At 35.1% G+C, this 23,058-nt stretch overlaps 1 protein-coding gene across 6 annotated transcripts in view; it reads left to right on the top strand.

Moving 5' to 3' along the window:
* Positions 1-23,058, top strand: part of ERBB4 (erb-b2 receptor tyrosine kinase 4) — a 1,154,402-nt gene that overhangs the window by 1,121,780 nt on the left and 9,564 nt on the right. For 3 of the 6 annotated variants that reach the window (XM_086719536.1, XM_086719538.1, XM_086719535.1), the window contains 2 exons: positions 20,341-20,388; positions 21,176-21,473. In XM_086719536.1, the coding sequence (XP_086575662.1) occupies positions 20,341-20,388; positions 21,176-21,473 (346 nt within the window). The remainder of the gene's footprint in view (positions 1-20,340; positions 20,389-21,175; positions 21,474-23,058) is intronic. The other 3 variants (XM_086719539.1, XM_086719540.1, XM_086719537.1) reach the window with 1 other exon arrangement.

Below are 23,058 nucleotides of genomic sequence, written 5' to 3'. Positions count from 1 at the left end.
ACCCTCTATAGTACAAACTCTAGATTCTTCCTTTAATCTTTTATTTAGATATTACAAACAAAATCAATCTTTCAAGTTCTTAAGTAATAAAGAGATAAATTTTAGACCTCTTTCTCTAATTGTGTCTTCAGGTATCATAAAAATTACTTCTGGCAGATTTAAACTTTGGGTGCATCTCCTTGTTGTAGTACATTATGATCTCCTCTATAGTTGTTTCTTTATTCTGCAGAGAATCTGCTTTTTCTGTTAGCAAATGACTGTCTATATTCCCTTCAACATTTTTTTCTTATCATAAATATTAGTTATTCTCTTTTTCTCCAATCTGAACACAAAGTCTAGTTCTCCTCATGTGTAAAACTAGGACTATGCCTATAAATGTGTGCTTACAAATGTGATAGAGGCGGAATATTTCCTATGTCATGGTAGATCAGAGTGATTTCTCCACTCGCAGTACAGGCTGAAGTGGTAACAAGACATTTAGAACTTCCCAGCTTCAACCTTGATGGAGAAAAGAGGTTGGCAGTACACACATACATACAGACATCGCAACATATTATTTCTTGCACTTTCAAGTCTCATGCTTCCATTTCTACATAGACATGAACCTTCCTGACCACATCAACAATATAATCTTCTTCCCTATCACTTGCCAGTGACTTTTCCTTCCTTTCTGCTAGCATGTATATGCTATTCTGGTTTTCCCTAGTTGAAATATAACCAGTAGAATAGATATATAACCAAGGTGGTATTGCCCCTGACCCAAGTAAATAGATCAAATAAATATAATAATTTTCACTACTGACATGCCCCCTTGTAATATGAGATGGATGCCTAAGTAATTATAAAATCATGGAGTGTCAGAGCGGGAAGGGGTCTTAAAGGCCTTCTAGCACAAACCCTCTCATTTTATAGATGCATAAACCAATGCTGGAAAAAAAAAACCTATCGCTCAGCATTCTTTGCTTTTAAGGGAGAGGTGGGAAACCATGTTGCAATTTTTCATGTCCAGCATTCAATCCTCTGTTGGCTCTGGTTTTTTTTGCTGGTCAAACCATGGAAATCTTGATTTTGACTTCAAGTCTAATGAGATTTAGCATCGATTGGTTTAAAGGCTCCTGCTGGGAGTGCAATGAGAAGCCAAAGACCCTGCTGCTGTTTTGCCTCTTCTGTTTATTCTTCTGTGAGACTCCCTGTAATCGAGAGTTAATGGTTTAGGAGGATCAAATGGAACCCATAGTGCCAAGAACAAAAACAAACAAAAAGAAACCCACCAAAAACAAAAAACAGGGACAATGACTGTCTGGGGACTTAGTAACTATCATAGGCTTGAAAATAAAATGATCCTTACACGTTTCACAAATGTTTCAAAAATTTTACCTGCAAACCTAAATATAGCCACCATTTATTGATCCCATTTTTATGTGTCTGGTTCTGCTATGAGCTTTTTACTTTATACCCTTAATCTTCACAACAAGGGTAGATAAAAAGCATCACTGTTCTCATTTTATGAAGATAGAGACTGGAGATAGAGGTGACAAATCTTTTTGTTGAGATTTCCAGCTTGTATGGTAAAAAGTGAGATTTGAACCCAAATACATCTGGTCTACACTTTTTGCTTTTAACTTCCACTTTTCATTTGGGGAAAGAACATGTGAAATCAATATATCATCTGCAATAAATAATAATTAAAAATTATTTAAAAAGCCTAATTATTCAAATGAAGTTCATTAAAAAATAGTTGGTACACATGTCTAGTTACTGTTATTTAAAAAAAATATTTAGTACAATCCTTATGAAAGCATTTTTACTCTAGTTTACAAGGTAATACTTCAAAAAGTACCCTCACCTCTTCTTGAACCTTTTGGAGACTCAAAGTCCACTACAAAAAAATATAATTATAAAATCAGAGAGTCTCTTTCATTCTTGAAACATTCTCAAAAATAAGTGATAGCAGAAGAATGCTTTGAAACTTACAAATTTGACATATGTAGCACTTTATTTTCACACCAGAACCCTCAATTCAGAGTAAACAAAAGTCCTGACCTAGTAAATGACTTGGGAAATTAGTTAAGCGCTTGGTTATTCAAGAACGAAACCAATGTCAGGTCTTCAGACTCCAAACTGAGTGGCCTATCTATTAAATAATGATTCATCTCAGAGAACTTGTATTCATTGTTGTCTGTAGCTTTTTATCAGTACAGGAGTGGCATACTGCCAGTCTCCTACAACACTGAGACACCATGGACCACAGCAACGCTGTTTGTTTAAGAAGAATCTGGTGTTAAAGAACGTTTCGGTGATCTTTATGAAATCATTTTACACTTAAGCAATTGTCGACTGGCATAAGAAACCTTTTTGAATAATCAGAAGAGGCTTTTTCCCTTCTTTGTTCAAATGTACTAAAGAAGAAAATCAGAGCTAGGAAAGGAAACAAAGAGGAGGGCGGGGCAGCTGGAGATGATACTTAGATTTGGAATGTTAATGAATGTTTTATCTAAATCATTTAGGCGGTTATTTTTTGGTATTATTGCCACAAGATTCCTAGCACTGCTGTACATTATTGGAAACATCTCATCAAGAAGCCTATTCTTTACTGTATTAGACCTGGGGAGCACAATTGTGAGTTTCCTTACCCTTTATACAATAGAATTGGGAGATTATCATCAACTTTCTATTCATATTTTGTGGAGGTTATTTAATTTATGTATATCTATATTTATTTATTTATTTTTACAAATCCATCTTTGTCTGCCAGAGCTCCCTGTTCAGGCCAGCCTGTTAGGGTGATTACTCCTGCAAAGGCTTGAGAAAGAGATGTTCTATTTCACTCTCAATAAGGATTGATGGCATTTTGAGAGGTTCAGAATATCCTTTGATTACTCCGGGAAACGGAATGGAGAAGATGGTTGTGGATAGTGGGGGGTGGGCTTGCTCATCAGCTTCCCTTTGTGCACTTTCTACAGTTGAACGTACCCTAATCATAAGCATCTTGTGTTTCAGCCCCTTTCCTCGCTCACCTGCCCAAACGAAAAGTTCCCTTTTTCAGTTCAGAATTCTGACATACCAGAATGATCTAAAGAGAGGCTAATTTGTGCCCTGTAGTTTTCACTCAGACACTGTAAATGAATGGCTGTGGACTAGCCTCTCATTACACTTGAGCAAAAGCTGAATTGAGAGATGGGTAGACCACCGTGGGAAAAATTCCAAATGCTATGACTGTATTCCTTATTGCAACATGTTTTTCACATTGTGATGACAGAAGTACTGCAAATCAGAGAGGGAAAGAAATTGAAAGTGTAATTCACAACTAATTCGGTTTGCTTTTTCCAACAATAATCATACGCATTGGTTAGTAACGTCCATACTTAAGTGTTTTCTGTCCCTGGAAGAAAATAATAATGTTTAAAATCCTTAGCATATTGAAGATGTAGAATATACATAATTCAGATTCATCTGGAGTCTGGTATGGTCTCCTTTTAGTTGGAGCCAGGCACTGCATTAGTACCTGTGGTAGAGAGACCTGGATATTGGATATTCTGGGTTGAAATTAGTAAACTCATTCCTGACTGAAGGGACACATCTAGAGAAAAGTCTTCTGCTGTCTTACCATTTTCTCTCCTCTTCACTTCTTTTAGCTCTGTTTTCTCTCAGATTAATCTGGGTCTCCAGCATTTTCTTTCTGTGTTGTGTAGTATAATTTTCCTTCTTTTATCTGAAGCCTTGGTGATCAGCTCTTGGTTGATTTACCTTCTACTCCAAACATTTCACCAACATCTTTTGATCATTTTTTACAAAGTCAGTTAGTTGTCTCCCAAGGGATATTCAGACCAGTTGTAATAAAAAAATAGTAACAAGTGTTCCACTGTATTCTAATTTTTAGAGTAAACTGACAATCAACATAAAGCCATTTAGATTCTATTCTCTCTATTATATGGAGAGCAAGGTTGTCAGAGATGGAGGAGAACAAAGACAGGTTAGGGAGCTTAAAAAGATTGTCTAGGGGCACCTGGGTGGCTTAGTAGGTTAAGCATCAGACTTTGGCTTAGGTCATGATCTCACAGTTCATGGGTAGAGCCTGGAGCCTATTTCAGATTCTGTATCTCCCTCTCTCTCTGCCCCTCCACCGCTGGCACTCTGTCTCTTTCTCTCAAAAATAAATGCAGTGGTGAGGCATGTGAACACAGACTAATAAGGAGCCAATAAATCTGAGGACTCCCAAAGGTAGAAAACATGGCTTTTTAGAGGCACCATTCTCCTTGGATACATGATTGTTCAGTCTCACCAAGAGAACTAGGCACAAGGGAGAGAAAAAATCTGTGAAATATCAAGAGTTGAGACCTGGTAGAGCAGCTGCACCAAAATAATATGGAAACTTAAGGCACTAAAGGTTATATTCAGGGTCAGTTAAGTAATTAACCATGTGGTACAAGTTATTTTTTTTTCTTAATCTATCATCTACCTAATTATATATCATTACTTACTTACTTATAAACTGAATGCGATATAGGTTCTTTCTTTATAATCATTCACATATTAAAAAATGTTAACAAAAGAAGGAGCATCTTTTCTCCATTTTAGGGTAAGGAAACTGGGACTCAGAGAAGTTGAGTAGCTTGTGACAGAGCTAGTAAGTGGCACAGGATTCAAACCAATATCTAGCTTACTTCAAAGTTCATGCTGATAAAATAACGTGGCAAGCAATTAAAGAGCACAAAAAATAAAAAGTCAGAAGATCTGATTGAATCAGAAAAGGGAATCACCAAAGTGAATGAATACAAGGCTATGGTCAGAGAAAGATATTTTTTAAAAACCTGTAATGGGAGATTTTCCTGTTGTTATGATATAGCCGTGTGGTAGTAAAATTGAGGTTGAGGTCATAGGCAAGGAGGAAGCTCAGAAAATTATATATTCAGTGGCATTCATGGTGAAAGAATTAAGTATGAGTCAGATATCACGGAACAATTAGAATGTTGCCAATGAACAGTCTGGGTGTTGGAAAGTGCCTGCAAAGACTGCAGAAAATCACAAGGATCAGGACCTGTTGAATAGTCATTCAGTATGAACCTCAAAAAGAAAAGGGGTTTGAATGAATTTTGAAAAGCTATGATCTGGAACCTTGTAAGGTTCCACCATCAACCCTGGCTCTGATGCCTGAGTTGAATCATGGAATGAACATTCTTTACTGGAAAGGATGTTCTAAGGATGTTCTAAGGATGTGCAGCCTTCTGATTGCTCATGAATACCGGATTTTTGATAAGGAATAAACTTAAAGAACATTCTTAGTAAAGTGAGGGTAAAGCATCAAGGTTATGTGGAGCCAGACACATCCTTGGGAGTAGGGGTGGAGTCTCTTTAAGGAAAAGAAGGCAAAAATAAAAATCTTACTTTTTCAGAATTTACCAAATTCCAAAACCATGTGAACCGATGACGGACTCTGGCCTTGGAAGGGGCTATACAAAGCTTTAAGCTTTATCATTTTAAAGTGAATTCATTCTGGGCAGAGAAGGTGAGAAACCATGCAAGAGTAATGGCTGCCAGGAATGAATGTATTTTTGGCTTAAAGAGCATATTAGTGAAAGCTTCCTTTGGGGCTTCTGGTATTTAGAAACTCAAGATGGATGGTGTTGGCCCTGGAAATTTAATGTAGTAACAAAGAACTCTTTATTTATTGTGCTTCTTTCCTCCCTCCTGGAGGAGAATGGTCCAGCATTTTTAAAAATTTTATTTGTGGGCTGATAAACATTTTATGAATGTTCACCTGACCATATGCTTAGGATGTGCTTGCTACTTGCTTTTGCTCTTCTCTTGACCAGAATTTACAAGCAGAAGAATATGAAGGTATTTCAAAGCAAATAATTCACAACCTGGGCTTATGTCTAGCTCTCCTGGAAATATCTTCTCCTGCATAATTGACATCCAATATGCTTTTGTATGGTAACAGGCTGAATGAAAATCCTAGAAGTTCTGTCAGAGTGCTAATATTACTTTTAATTTTTCTCACCTGAGCTTTTGATTACCTACTTTTCAGTAAGCATTAAGAGATCGGTCTTAGGAACAATCAAAATTTCTTCTCACTTACTGTTTTTGGCAAAATCTGAGTATCTGCTAGGTACCTTTTTAATATTCAAATAAGTAAATTGGAGACGAAGAAGAGAGGTGAGATACTAACATAACTGGTTTCGTACATATTTAAGGAGTTTGTTTTCCTAAAAGATGACACAGATAAATTAGAAACAGTTTCTAAAACTCTTGGATAATTTGTAAGTAGTAAAAACAGTAAAGATTCTGAAGAGAGCCTGGGGGTGCCTGCCATTTAAGCCTTACAGCAAGAAAGACAACCTTCCTCTCCTTTATGATTTTATTTGTAAGATCAACCATTAATATTTTATTTTGTCAAAACACAACTGCATGTTGGCTTAATATCTTCCTTTCAAAATGATAAATAATAATTGTGCTAGTGTAATAAAGGACATAGGGGACTGGGAACTATACCAGGGGCTTTTCTTACCTGTCTAGTACTTTTTTGGTTTGTTGGTAGTCCTTGGGAGAAAGCCCAGGGTATATAATATGTGGGAAAGTTCAACCTTTTTATTTTTCCCAACTCCCAAGTCATTTATCAAATTATTTCAAGTTGTAAATCTTAGCAATTTTCTGTAACTTAGCTACTTTCTTTCCAAGATGTGTCTTTCTTAAAGATGTTTAGTATGCTTTTAAAAATCTATATAATGCTTAATGTATTAAAGAGGTGACACACAGGAATTGTCTCTCCACCAGAGTACAAGAGTTCAAACATTCCCTGCATTACCATGTGCCTCTCTTAATGCCTCAGCTTTCCCTGGAAAGATCAACAATCACAGGGAGGAAAAAAAATCAATCTAAGCACAATTCAGCACTGAGGACTTCTTCTTGGCCTGTTGACAATGCCTCGGCATGAATTCTGAGACATATCTTATTAGGAGTCTGTCTGGATGCATTCAAGTGTTCAGTAGAAGTGATTCAAGAAAATCAAGGCCAACATATACTCTGCAGAGATGTGAATTTCTAATGTTTGTGTTTCATTGACTTTCTCACCCCCATCATCTAAAGAAAACAAAAGTAATGACAATTTTATTTCAGTTTATCATAATCACCACTGTTAGATCACTCCATTAGTTTATTTTAGTGGTTAAGGAATTTATCACTGGACATTTAATACACTCCTTTCTGTGACTAAGTGGAGGAGGAAGAGTTCCATGGGATCTTGTTTTGATTTACTGCTGCATTGAGAAAAACATCATTTTTAATTTTCAAAGGAATATTTTATAATGGCTTTAAATGATATATTAATTAATATACATTCAAAGGAACCCTGTAAACAATTTCCTACCATTTTATTTACTTAAGTAACACCAATCATTTTTGACAGTTATTTCAATTGAAATATGTGATACCAAATTTGCAAAAATAGGCTCTTGTTTCACACAGATACATATGTAGCTTTATGATTATTTTTATTATTATTTTTATTCTGGTGTGCAAGAAACATGTGCTGATTTGAAGCATTTAGTGTGGTTTGTGTGAGTGATACTTGGACAAGTCAGGATTTAGCTGCATTATTTTTAATTTAGTAGAAAAAAAGTACCAAATCTCACACACACACACACACACACACACACACACACACACACACACACACGTATATGTGTGTGTGTGTGTGTGTGTGTATTATGTTACGTTTTTAAAAAAAAGTTTTAATATTTATTTATTTGAGAGAGAGTGAGCGAGCAGGGGAGCACAGACAGAAAGGGAGACACAGAATTTGAAGCAGGCTCCAGACTCTGAGTGTTCAGCACAGAGTCCAACATGGGGCTGGAACCCACAAACCCTAAGATCATGACCTGAGCCAAAGTCAGACACTTAACCGACTGAGCCACCCAGGTGCTTCTATATATTATGTTACTTTATTGAGAGATATTTAACATTGACACACACCTGTAAAACTCATAAAGCAGGCGGGACAGACATTATTGTTCCCATTTTACAGATGAGGACACTAAGGCCTTAAGAAAACTTACCTATGGTAGCAGAGTAGAAGAATGGCAGTGCTTTTGCCTCAAGTGCTCTCTTCCTACAGCTTCTTCCCTTCTTGAGACACACACTCTGTAACTTTGGTGTAAAATTTCATTTACTTATAACTTTGATTTTCTATACTACTGAGTCATAATTATCCTAAAAATGCTTTTTGAAAAACTTAAAATGACCCTTCCCTGTGGGTGTCTGGGTTTGCACCACAGTGTAGAAATACAGGTGGGTGGTATGTACCACTTAAAAGGTACTGGTAGGGATTTGTGTTTGATCTTACAAGGCAAAACTGCATTTTCCATCTTCATGACGGCAATTTATTCACAGGTATGTCTTTCCTATTGTTCTTAATTAACAATGTATATCTTCAGGGATAAAGCTGAAGCCTAAGTTTGCTAGACCTCCAAAGCATTAGGAAATACATAGATGTCTCATGAGAGTGTTGTCATACTAGAGATAGAATCCTGAAGTTTTATAACTACATGTGAAATGTGTGTTGCATTTGGAACCATTCGGTGTTTACCAGAAGATATGTTTTGTTTTGTTTTGCCATTAAAAGTAAGATTTTAAACAATGTTTCCAGATAGCAGCTGATTGATAAGAAGAATGAATGTATTAGATGAGAAATAATATTCAGATAACTATATTGGGGTTTAATTTCAATTTAGGACTCACTGTTAAGTATCTATAGGCTGGGATATGTATAATATATAATTTGAGGAATGCTAAAATCCCACATTCTTTAAAACATATCTTGCTGGCTGTCTGCAGTCCCTGAGATTCTCATTAATAGACCCACTCTGTCTGTGGGTTTCATATACCTTTCTATCTATCCATTCTTTGATCCGGTACACCTTTTACTGAACATTCAGTTAGTCCATGCCCTTGGACTGTGTTAAGCATCAAGGATACAGTGAGTATTAGAGGAAGTCCTCTTCTGAATAGCCTTACAGTTTATGGAAGAAGGCATACTAAGGAAGTAAATAAACAACTAGAATGCGGTGATAAATCGTCCATATAAGGAACGTGATAAGTGCTTAGTGAATTTTTTAATCAATAATTAAACATGATCAGGGAAATGATAATTTCTCATGGGGTTAACATGTAGTCAAGTCAAAGAAGCTAGAGAGAGCATTGAGGAAATTATTAGAGTTTGAATAGAGGCCCAGAGGTGAGGGAGAGAGTGGACCCTCAAAGGAAGTGCTGTAATATTTTTGCCTCGAGGCTTGTGAGGAGAAAGTGCAGAGGTGAGGCTGGAGAAACTGGCAAGGACAATAGCTACCAAAAGTCTTCAGTGCCACAAGAAATTGAGATTTGGTTTGGCCTGAGGCAACAAAGGATCTTGCAGGTTTTTTTAAGTAGGGAAATGAATTGTGAATATTAGATTGGAGTGAAGGGAAGGACTAAGATCCAGGAGATGAGTTAAATATGCTTAAAGATGCTTAAAGATGCTTAAACATGAAGAATGAGACATAGGAGAAGTTAAAGATGATACTAAGATATCTGACTTGCACAAGTAGGTAAATTGTTGATACTATCCAGTAAGCCAAGAAAGATAAGAGAGTTAGATTCAGTGTGAGGAAAAGAGATGTTCATTTCAGTTTTGAAAAAGTGACATTTGAAATGCCATGGAATGTTCCAGTAGAGACATCAGGCCAGTGGTTCATTGCATGCTGAGGGTTGGTATTCAATACTTCAGTGTTACCTGAGGCAGGGCCATTATCATCTACTAGCACTAATTTGAGAAAATTCCCCCACATTATTCAGAATAAAGAGATGCCCTCTGCGTTAGTTACTGACAAATTCCCGAGGAAAGAATGAGAGTGTATATAAGAGAGGATGTTTCGGGGTGGGAGTTACTGACTCAGAATGGTACTCTTTCCGTAGGGGGAGGATACAGATATAGTCTCATTTCCAGCAGAATCAGGGCAGGAATCTGTGGGCCCTGGAGTCTGTTGGGGAGGAGTAAATGATCCTGGGGCAGAAACTAAGAAGTCAACCATGGTGAGGAAACTTTGAGATCAGACCTCACCTGCTATAGAGTTTCACCTATGTTTCCCCTTACTCAGGCAGACATATTCAAAGGACTCCAAGCAGAGTTTTTTCTACCCGTAATAAATCATAAACGTATTTCCTAATTAGGCCTATGGATTTTGGCTTGTTAGTAACTAGCTGTGTGACCTTGAGGAAGATTGTTGGTCATCCCTATTACCATAGCTGAAAATCGAGTGTGATTGGGTGATCTCTGGCATCCATGTAAGATTTAAGTTAGATTCTCTTATTTCAGGCTTATTATATATTTTGACTTCTTCATACATATATATATATATATTTATATACACATATGTATATATATTTATGTATATATGTATATAAATATATATGTATATAAATACATATATACATAAATACATACAAGTTGACTTTGGCAGCAAAAAGTGTAAATGGGAAACTAAGAAGTACTGTGGTCATTTTTTTTTTTTAATTTTAGGAAATTCCAATGTGGTTCCCAAATAGGTGCAGGAGTTCTTTGTATATTTCCTTCTCCCTTTTTATATGCAGCAAAATCAAATTTGAAGGATTTTTGAGAATGGTAAAACTGCTTAGACTATAATCAACAAGTAGCTCTTGGGGAAAGCTTTTTTCTCCTGGGGTGCTACCTTCAATCTGATATTCATTTTGGCTCAGATCAGTTGTAAATACCATCCTGTTTCTGCGAAATGTAACTGGTGTTTGCTCTGGGCTGATGGGACAGCCATGTGCTGTTTGCTCTGTCAGTAGCTGTACCCGAGTATCCACAGTACATTATTCAGATCAGCTCTCATGAACCAGCTGTCATAATTCCAGGTGGACCGTTCAAAGTCTTTTTACTCACAGCAACAGCTGTTGCCACGCTGGTAGCTTAAAGAGCAGTAGTTGGATGAATCAGCCATTGTTACAAATTCACTTTTTATCTAGTAAACAGTTTGCACATACTAGCGTGACTGAAGATATTTCCAACCTGGTCCGCACTGAAGTGATATGAACACTGTAACACTGTAAGCCTTATCTGTATTTTGTTAAATTGTTTGCTTATTACCAACACTTATCTTTTAAGATACTAAATAAAATCTACATGCCAACATTAGATTTACAAAATTTGTAATTCTATTTCCTGTAATATTGTTTTCAATCTCTCAGTACACAACTACGCCCTAGTTTTTTTTTTTTTTTTTTTACATTTGCACACAGATTGCTCAAAATATTGTTACTGTTATTTTAAATATGTGATAAAATTTCCAGAGCTTGGATTATTGCTAAGGAGGAGATTGAAATATAGAATATTTCACTATTGCATCATTATTTGCAAGTAAAAGAAAACTCCAAACAACCACTAAAGAAATATTTTTAAATAGAGCTCTCCTACATAGTGTGTTAGTTAACAAGATTCATTTGCTGATAAATGATATGCACATATGAAAAATAGTAAAAGCAAAACAAAACAAGCCCACAAATGATCTGGCAGCCTGTGGGAAAAAAAGTGTTAGTTTGAATGGGTTAAATAACCCTTTATTGTGTGTATGAATACATATATACATGCATGTGCATTTATGCGCACACGCACACACACACATGCACAGACACACACAAAGCCTAAAATTGTGATTTAAGTGTTTACTAATATTACAAACAGAAGTATGTGATACCCGGGCCAAGGCATAGCATTTTAGATTCAAAAATAATGGCATTGAAATTCATAGTACTTATAGTTTTTGGCTTTTCTCATTCTCAAACCTGCCTATACTTAATTTTTTTTACTTAATTTTTTAAATGATTTCTATAATCCCAAACATTATCTCATCGTATAAATAGTTATAGGTAGATATAGCTATAGATAAGCATTGTTAAGGTAAACATATATCAACTAATAAGCTTATTATATGTGGATATATATATATATATACACATGATCAATACTTATATAAATATAAAAATCAATATGCATTTTGCATAAATATAAACATAAAAGAAACATGTGACAATTTATTTTTAAATATTAAATAAAATATTAAATATATTATAAATACAATATTTAAATACTGAATACAATATAAATATAAAATTCATTGCATAAATACAAAAATATTTTATATAGATACAAAAATCAATATGTATTTATTTTTAATAACTAACTTTTATAGCTAGAATGTTTAAATAACATATTCCCTCTGTGGAGGGCAATTTGTATTGTAAATAAAGTACTACTTTAATAAGTACTGCTTTTAATTAATCTGTGTGTGGGTAGCTTTTATCAAAGTATTTAATACTATTAGAGTTTTTCTTTTGTCTAATAAACTTATAACCTATTTAATAGGAAAAATTGACTTCTGTCTTATAATCAAAGCACCATTAAATTCACTGTAAGAGTATATCAATATGTAATTCAACTGAAACCAAATGCCATCATGGTTAAGGCTCATACTTTTGGCTATAGTAAGGAAATTGTATTTTACAGAAAAACATTAAAAATGTACCTGACTTTTTATCATTATTAAATGCCATTTGAGGCTGTAAGGTATAATGGGATGTACATTAGATGGAGACTCTGGGAACCCTATTTCTAGTACTGTCAGACATGTGATTTGACAATTAACCTAACCTCTTAGAGAATCAGTGTTTCATGAGTAAAATGAAAAGTTTAAATTATAATACTTCATTTTACAATTGTATTTTCATTAGTCACCATCCAAACATGGTCTTGTTTCCCAAGAATATGCAGTCATATATTGTATATAGGCTAAGTGATACTTTATAAATACTCCATTTAGAAAAAAAAAGAAAGAAAAGGTGCTTCATATACTTTGAAAAGATTTAAGTAAGAAGAGTGTAGAAGATGCTTTTGCTATCATGTTAATCACATTTTACAGTATTTAACAATGGTGTAGGCTTAAGGCAGAATATTCATTTTATATACAAATAATTTGTCAGTTAAAAGTGCATTTTCTCACTACCTATCCCATAGTCCAGTTTCTCTTTTCAGAGATAAATAAACTGGGGGCCCAGTAGATTAGGAGTTTGTTGAAGGTCTCATGGCATAGTGGCAAGAAGTTCAAGAATACAACCTTCATGGCAGAAGCCCACAGGTGACCACTTGTTCCAGGACTATGCGTTGTTGTCTTCAGAGTTTCCTGACCTCAATGCATTGTCTGTGTACTAAGATGTCTTCATTAAATAATCTTCATGATGTTAGGTTATGAAACACTCAAGCAGAGACGCAATTTTAGGATCCTCTTAAAGACTTAGTCAGATTTCCCGAGAATTTGGACATGGTAAACTCTTAATGATTTCACTTTTACTCTTAAACGTAGATACTGCAATTGAACCAGTTGTTCTTATGGATAGGTTAAAAAATTAGGAAAAATATCCATACTTTTTCTAACTGAAATGAACTGGTAAGAGGTCTTTAAGAAACCTTATAGAAGTTCTCTTTAGATTTCTAGCAGTATGTGTTAACTAGAAGCTAAGTGATAACTAGGAAATGTTTCAATACCATAACGCACTTCTGAAAATAAATATAGACATGCAAAAGAAAATTGCCAGAAACCAACCAATGAAACAACCAACAAAAAAATGTAGAATATGCACCAGGATAAAGAGATATAAATTCTATGTGATTACTAATCTCAAGAAGGGTGACAAAAGTCTTATTGTTTATCTTGAATGAAGCTAAGGAATGTTGGCACTTATGTAAAATCATGTTTCCTTATACCCTTTCTTTTTTGACTGTGCTAATAATGTCCTTTGACTTTTTCACATAACAGCAGCAAAGACTTAAAGAAACAAGGTACAAAATGAGGAATTTTCAGCTTCATTTTATTGACTCATCTAGCCATGAATATGTTAAAGGGGAATATCCTCTTGTTTTATGGATATTTGGAAAGAGTATAGGAGTTATTTCTTGGAGATATAATAGTTTACTTACCTTTAGTCAAGTTAAGAGGAATTTATTGACTAAGCCGTGGAGTAGGAATAATAAATCATAAGCAATTGTGCTGTCACAGAAAATCTTTGAATCTATCTATCTATCTGTATCTATTTATCCATCATCTCCTGTATGAGCTCTTCACATTCTACTTATAGTTTCCTTTTCAGCTTAAGGCCTTGTAGTTCATTAAAATGCAAATAAGCTGGGAGGAGTGGTACTATAAAGCATCATTAGTATTTTATGGCTAAGGCTAGTGAGGCAAAGTCCTCCTTGAAATTAATTTTTCACAAGAAAAAGAAACCATGAGAACTCATGTGAGAGAAGAGTTGAAGCACTGTGCAGGGGCAGAGAGGGGTTCTACATGTGGCATAATAAAAGGGTAATAGATTTAGATAGCCACTAATGGCTGTGTGTACATGGGAGGAACTTATAGCTTCCCTGGTCCTCAGTTTTCTCATCTGTAAAATGGACATGATGATTTTTAGTAACGATATGTACCTTGAAAGGTTATGAGAATAAATAAAACCTAAAATAGTCTCTGGCGTATGGTCTCTCTTCCTGTTTCTCAGTTGGCCTAAAAGTAGTCATTTATTCATCTACGAAATAGAATACACATTGTGATTAATTGGACTTCAAGATCTGAGTTAGGAGAGTAGAGTTATTAATGTTGATAAAAGGCACCATGCCTCTCTACTTTGTAAATTCTGAATTGTCTCCCATTCATATTTACTGATTCCACTCATACCCTCCCTTTATTAAAATTTCTTTTCAGTAATAGAGTAGATGAGACATACAAGAGGGATAAGATGTTCCAAGGTTAATGAAAACTGAACAAAGGATAAGAGCCCAAGTTAATATTCCTTCAACTGAATCACAGGCTTATTATTAACTATTTGTTTATCTATTTAATATTATATGGTTTTATATATTTTTATTTATTATATCATTATTGCTAATTTATTTATTTTGTGCGTGAGAGAGTAAAAACTTAATTTTTTTTTATTTTTTTTTTTTTATTTTTTTCTTCCGGGTGATTCTTTTTTTTTTCTTCTTCTTTATTAACGAGTGTGAATCATCCCATATTTAAGTTTGCTTTATGGTTGATTCTGAAATTTGGAGTGTAGTTTTGTATTTCTCATGATGTTCCCAATGCTTTTATTCTTGATTATCAAAGATACATAGAACTTTTTAAAATAATATCTATAACAACATCCATGTTTTTTATTGAAGTATAATTGGCATACAATATGTATTATTTTCTGATGTACAATATAGTGATTTGACCGACATTTGTATACATTGTGAAATGAGCAGCACAATAAATTGTAGTTACCATCTGTGACCTTACGAAGTTAATATGGTATTATTGACTATTTTCTCCATGCCGTATGTTACATCCCATGACTTTATTTTCTAACTGGAAGTTTCTACTCCTTGATCCAAAAAGCAGCATCTCACAGAATCAAACCAAGTAGGTAGATGAGTCCATTAGCCAATAAACACATAACATAAATAGACAAAAGATGTTTTGTGTGATTTATATATACATGCGTGTGTGTGCCTGTGTGTGTGTGTGTGTGTGTGTGAGTCAGCTGCCTAGATTTGTTTGGTTTCTCTCAGTTCTTACTGGCTTTTTGTCTATGGACACATTTTGTTTGCTTTCTTCTGGATTCCAGCTTTATGAAAAATGAAGATTCTAAATAGATGTCTCAAACTCTGTATGTTGAACTCAGTTATGAAAAAAATATATGTTACACCCATACATCAGAAATCGTACATAATGCAAAAACCATTTTATTTGTCTACTACCTGACCTGTAAAAATGTGAAAATGCCCATCAGAGTGTTATGAATATGTGACAAGGAGGATAAAAGATTGAGAATCCTTAATAGTTACATGTGGAAGTGCTTTGGTAACAAATTAGTGCTGATGAATTGGTAACATCTTACAGAGACACACTCTGTTTTAGTTAAAAGGATTTAGCGTATTTCTTGGCCCTAGAAACTTTAATCCTATAGTTGATATTGATAGGAACAATTATCTGAAGTTAAAAAACCAAACAAAACTCTCATTAAGTGCATGTTTTTTTTTTTAATTTTTTTTAATGTTTATTTATTTTTGAGAGAGACAGAGACAGAATGTGAACGGGTTGGGGCAGAGCGAGAGGGAGGCACAGAATCTGAAGCAGGATCCAGGCTCTGAGCTGTCAGCACAGAGCCTGACGCGGGGCTCGAACTCATGAGTTGTGAGATCATGACCTGAGCCGAAGTCGGACACTCAACCGACTGAGCCACCCAGGCGCCCCTAAGTGCATGTTTAATTCAGGTAGAAGTTAGTCATTAAGTATGTATTTTTGTTAGTTTCCTAAGAACATAGATTTGTATCGTATTTTTAAAAAAATATTAAAGAGGAAATCCATCTGGTTTAAAATTTCCCAGGGATAATATTTAACAATATAATGTTTTAATGAACACAATAAATATGAGAAATACAGTGCATGTAATAAGACAAAGTTTTGCATTTTTATAATTCAAATGAAAGATAAATTTCAGGACATGATGTATGTAAAGTGCATTTAACACTGTATTTGATACATTTGCTGATGTTTGCCTTCTCTATAACCTCTGGCATTTCAGTCCAAGTTAATCATACAATGTCCCAGTGACAGGGCCACAAAATTAAACTTGACTCTCTCTATCACCCTTACAAATCCCCCCACCAGAAACAAACTCCCTATCACCTGCCAGTTTATAACTAACGTCTTTCTATCTCTGTCCTGCTGACAGTAAATCCCCTCACTAGCTAATTGAACAGATGCACCCAGTATTTCCAGAAGATCCACAAAGCTGGGCTTTGATGGACAGCAGAAAGTGGAACAATGAGAAAACAAAAGCCTTTAAACTGAGAGCACTGCTTTGTTCTGCTTAAAACTTTAAGGTCTCTCCAGCTCGTTCTGACTATGGGGATCTTAATTTTTACTCCACCAATTTACTTGCAGCTGTCATTCTTTCCAATATTAAAAGTTTAGCTCTTCAAGTGTGGGGAATTGGGGGGAGAGGGGCGGGAAATGAGAAGAGCTTGTTATAAACTAAAAACAGCAAAAACAAGTAAAATCTGGCTTGGCTCTCAAGTACAAAAAGTTATTTTCAAAGCCTATAAATTATGACATAGTGATTAACATGTAATTTAAATATATTTAAACAACAATTATATCACATTTCCAGCCCAGCTAATTGGCCTCACAGATGTTCCCTTGTAGCTGCATTGCCCTTCCAGGGGGAAATGAATGAGGTGCTTTTTATCATGGAAAACAGAAAAGAAAAAAAAAAGCAAATGAAAAAAATGAAAACAGAAAAATAAAAAGCAGCCAGTAACCCTAAAAACAATGAATGCTTAAGGGACTTTGCCTAGCATTTTTTTCCATTTTAATGCAGAAAACTAGGAAAAGCATGAAGACACTCCTATTACTGTGATGGTATCTGGCAGTGTGTCCAGATATAGATTTGGCAGGTTGCTGACGGAAAGACTTGTCAAAGCAGGGACAGTGCCTGCATTCTAATATGGCATGGCCTCTCTTCAACAGATCTAGTTATTTTTAACACAGCATCTTTACAATTGAAGGCAGTCCAGCTCACGTAATGAATATATATAATAAAATATTTCCTGATGAAGAATGACTTGTAACTTGTTCCTTTGATCATCTATCCTTCAAGTTTTATAAAATGCAAAATGTACAGCAGTCAGTGCTGTTTCCTAAGCTGTGATTCTAGTCAAACACAAACCAGTACAGCAATTGTTGGAAGGTTAGAGGCCAAAGGAACAGCAGTAATTACTAATATTTTGGAATACCTTTCTTCTAATATGTAATCTTAGAATTCAAATAAATTCACCGCAGTTTCATTTTACTCTTGCCTTTTCTTCTAATAATCTCAGGTAATATTTGATCATTCAGTGTAAATTGCAAAAGGCCAGTGGTCATGTCTCTCCTGATGCCTAATGGTATCTCCAGCATATTCGTTAAATGCTTGCTCAATAATCGGGGTTGAATGATAGGACAAGACCAAGGTTGAAGATACGATAAAGTTCCACTAGGCAGTTGCCGTATTTTTCCCATACCATCCCTCTGTTTTGCATATCACTGGCAGCAAATTCCTCCCAAATTTTACGAGCAAATGTATTTAGCTTCATTTCTAAAGGATAACAAAATATACCTGTATTTAAGGTGATGTAGAGAACAGGGAAACATTTTTAAATGTGTCTTTGATGAGTAGCTCTGGCATTTTGATTGCTTGACTTTAAAAATCTGATTTAGCATATGTGAATATTTAATTTTTTTATATCCTCTTTATTTGCTTAGTAGTGCAGAGCTTACAAAGTTCACTTATATATACCATTTTACTTTGTATTCACTAAGAGTAAGACAGAGGACAAGGATAAAAATGAGGGTCTGAGATGTTTCTTGACTTATCACATCACTTGTAACTGGGACTGGGGCTAAAATATCTAACAAATCATAAAACAATGTGTCTACTAGACAATACTACCTCCTATGTATAGCATGTTAAATATATCTCTACTTTTCCGCATCATGATCTTCAATACGTTCCTAGTTATGTCATTAGAGAAGGAAAGAGATTAGTATTTTCTACGCCATCATGCAGATGACTCAGTTATGGGGAGAGTTGAAATGTAAACTTCATGTAGGAGTTCAGACCTTGTCCCTTGATTAGTCCAGTTAATTATAGGAAATTGTGTTATCCAGTTGTTATTAATTTACATTAAACAGTTAATCTCCATGGAACCACATTCTGCTTAGAATGTTTTATGAACCTCTAAATTGTAAAAACATTGGCCTGGAATAATACTTAGCCAAGTTTCATACATGTATGCAGAAAATGCAAGCTTCATAACATCAGTTGTTTTTACCTGAATTATTTATGATCTCCAGTGTCTAGAAAAGGGCCTGGCTTAGTAGACTAAGGTTCTCAAAAATTGTATTTAATGGATATGTATATTAAGAAACAGTGTTGATATTCACATAACCTGCTCTATTTATCCCAAGGAATATTGTCCTTAATATTTTATCATATTCTTGTATCCACTTTTTTTAACCCATAGGATGGAGTATTAAGTTATAAGAATACAGATGCCCTTATTTTAATGTTTATTTATTTTTTGAGAGAGAGACAGACAGACAGAGAGTATGAACGGGGAAGAAGCAGAGACAGAGAGGGAGACACAAAATCTGAAGCAAGCTTCAGGTTATGAGCTGTCAGCACAGAGTCCAATGTGGGTCTCAAACCCATCAACCATGAGATCATAACCTGAACTGAAGTAGGATGCTTAACCAACTGAGCAACCCAGGAGCCCCAGATACCTTTTTTTTTTTAATGAAATCTAATTTTAACTGATTCTAAATACATGAAAATAATATATATAAAGCATATTTCCATGAAAGGAATTAATTTTCCAAGATTTCCTTCCTTTTTTTTTTTTTTAACTTACAAAAAAATAAGACTCTTTGAAGAGAAAATAGGTGTACCTTTTTTAGTTTTTTAATTAATTTATTTAAATTCAAGTTAGTTAACATACCTTGTAGTATTGGTTTCAGGAGTAGAAGCTAGTGATTCATCACTTTCATATAACACCCAGTGCTCATTCCAACAAGTGCCCTCCTTAATGCCCATCACCCATTTAGCCCATCCCCCCACCCACCTCCCCTCTAGCAACCCTCAGTTTGTTCTCTGTATTTAAGAATCTCTTATGGTTTGATAGTATGCACCTTTTTAAAGGAAAGACTAAGAAGTTGACCCTTTGCTGAAATGGTGAAAAACAAATGTAACTTGATAGTAAAAATCATTCAAGGAAAATTGAAATTTGCTTTTATCTCCTTCTAGATAAGTTTCTTTTTACAAGGGAAAACCAATGCTGTGGCATGTGGCCATTTCAGTCATATAACATGTAAGGAAGGAAATGGTTCTTTATTTAAAACTATATTTAATTATTTACTGTCTTTATCTTTCTTCTAGGGTTAATCAGAAAAATATTCATGGTCAACTTAGTTTTTAATCCATTTAAAAATTTCACTTTTTCTGTATATTTTTTTTCAGGGATTGAATTAAAATATTTCATATTCTCAAAACACATAAATAAACTCACGTGTAGTCAGGATGCATAAAAATTTTACCATTTAGCAAACTTCACTGTTGTGCATGTTTTCCTCTTTGGTTCATACAACTCATGCGGCTTTTTTTTTTCTTTTCATTCATATTACCTCTTATTATATCCATCATTCCATTTTTCTTTCCTATTAGAGTGAAATTGGACACAGCCCTCCTCCTGCTTACACCCCCATGTCAGGAGTAAGTATTTCACAATCAACCTTCATCTTTTTTGTATTTTTGGTCTTCGCTTATCATGTTTCTTCTCTCTTGTCTCTCCATAATTTCCTCATTTTGCTTTTGCCAACAGTGAGTTCATAATTTGCTGTAGATTATATACCTGGGCTTTGTGGATATGTTTTATCTCAGGAGATAATCCAAAGTTGAGATATCATGCATCAACAGTAGCTTTTGATTTTTACCTGAGGGATTTACCTGGACTCATAATTATGCTTCCGGTTGAGGAGGTTACCTTTTATTCCCCCCATGATTACAGGTTGTGTGCAAAAAAGTCAGAGTCTCCATGAAGATTCTCTAGTTAGGTACTTGGAGACTCAAAGTCAGAATGACCACAGAAGAGAAGGCAATAAGGACATATCATCATCCAAATGGCATCACTGTGCTTCTGTTCTTAATGGCGACTGTCTACAATCAATAGCATTTCCATTTGTCACGAAATATGAATTTTATATAAAAAATTGGCAACTGTAGGGAAATAATATGAGACACTTTTTATTAGGCCATGTGTTAGGTGGTCAGTAAAATTTAAATATTTATTTCCAAATAGTTTCCCCATGATTTACTTTAAAAACCAAATTGGAATTTTAGGTGTTTGTAACCCAAGCTTGTTAGCCATTCAGGGAAAAAACTCAATTAAGACACTCTGACTTTTATCTAAAAGACAAGATCTCATATCCTTTGGGTTGTTTTTTTTTTACAACTATTCCTAATACTAACTTCCATCCAAATGTGTCTCTCCTATTGACAGAACCAGTTTGTATACCGAGACGGGGGGTTTGCTGCAGAGCAAGGAGTGCCTGTGCCGTACAGAGCCACGACCAGCACAATCCCAGAAGCTCCAGTTGCTCAGGGGGCTACAGCCGAGATTTTTGATGACTCCTGCTGCAACGGCACCCTACGCAAGCCAGTGGCACCCCATGTTCCAGAGGATAGCAGCACCCAGAGGTACAGCGCTGACCCCACGGTGTTTGCCCCAGAACGGAGCCCACGAGGAGAGCTGGATGAAGAAGGTTACATGACTCCTATGCGAGATAAACCTAAACAAGGTACAAACAGAATGTTCAGAAATGATTGCCATTCAAAATTCACTCCCATCAAAATAAGCAAAGTATAGAAGGGAAATTGACAAACCACAGGACTGGGTAACATTTGTGACCCAGAGAAGGCCTAAGGTGCTGCTCTATGTAGTATGCTATCCAAATCCACAGCATTACAACATCTAGAATTGCATTCTGATTTTTTAGAAATCAAAATCTCAGACACCACCTGAATAGAAATCTGCATTTTAACAAGATCCCTATGTGACTTTTATACATAATCAAGCTTGAGAAGCACTGATCTAAACATATCTTTATTGAAATATTTGAGTGAGGTAACATATCACAAGATTTCACAACCATTACTTTATTGGACTCATATTGGAGATCATAAAGACTGGTATTTTCATGGCACCAATAAAATATTTGGTCAATTCTTTAAAATTTTGTGTCATCAGAATGACTTTGTTCATTATAGAATATTATGATTTCTTGTATGACGTATGACACATTTCAAATGTTAAAGTTCTGACACTGTGTTTACTTGTATGTCTACCATCATGTCTTGAAAATATTCAGTTTGTGGTTCTACAAAGTACAGTGATAACTTTACAGAGCTGGTAGTAGAAATGTTAGACATCCAAATCAAGTGACATTTCACTTTTGAAAAAGCCACTCTCCTTCCATGTTAAACAGCATCACAAAAGGAGAAGATGGATGATTGTTATTTAAAACTGATTACTGTGTCCTAGAGTCTTTGGTGTCAAGTAAACTTTAAGACTCTCTACAAGGGTCCATTATGTTCCTGATTATATGGTTATATTCACTTTTATAAAATGCAACTAAGGGATCCCTAAGTTCAAACTGTAAATAACCTACTAAAGTTTATCTATCTAGATGTATGTAAGATAGTAGTGACACACATGTAGGTTTCGAGAAGATTTGGCAGATTCCCCCAAAAGTAGAATACTCTCTGGGAAGATCCTGAGCTCAACCATAGAGTTGTTTCTCCATTTATAGCTACATGGCTATGCAAGTTTGCATCAGGACAATACATAAGTAGATTCCATTGGTGTAAAGTAACATGAACTTTCTAAGAAAACACAAGCCAGTCAATATAGACTCAATGTAGAGCCTCCCTAGATTTTGTCTCTGAATACAAGTTTCCATAAAAGATTTTTGTACTCCAGCCTGCTTCTCAGAGGCTAAAGAATTTTAGTATAGACAGATACTCCTCCGCTTTCAGGAATCTGGTAGGGAAAATCAAATTCTGCCTCCTGTGTAAGTTTTTACATACATTGTTCTTAAAATGACAGTTGCTTTGAGAACCATTCAAATTCCAACATGTTATGAAGTGAAAAGTTCTCCCTACTTCTTTAGGGACAATAATGAAAACAGTTCAGTAGAATGAGATTGTTCAATAGGAGTTTTAGATCTGAATTCTATCTAGTTCAATACTAGTTGTATCCTTAATACATCTTTTAATCTCAGTTTCCTGTTTATAAAACTGAAAAGCTACAGCTTGTCCTTCCTTGCTCATAGGATTGCTGTGAGGATGATGTTAGTTCCTGTAATTTCTGTATATGATTGTGGG

This window comes from Puma concolor, chromosome C1 (genome assembly GCF_028749965.1).
Source record: "Puma concolor isolate L17-30 chromosome C1, mPumCon1.1.hap2, whole genome shotgun sequence".
NCBI classification, from domain to species: domain Eukaryota; kingdom Metazoa; phylum Chordata; class Mammalia; order Carnivora; family Felidae; genus Puma; species Puma concolor.
This window is presented reverse-complemented; position numbering and strand designations above follow the sequence as displayed.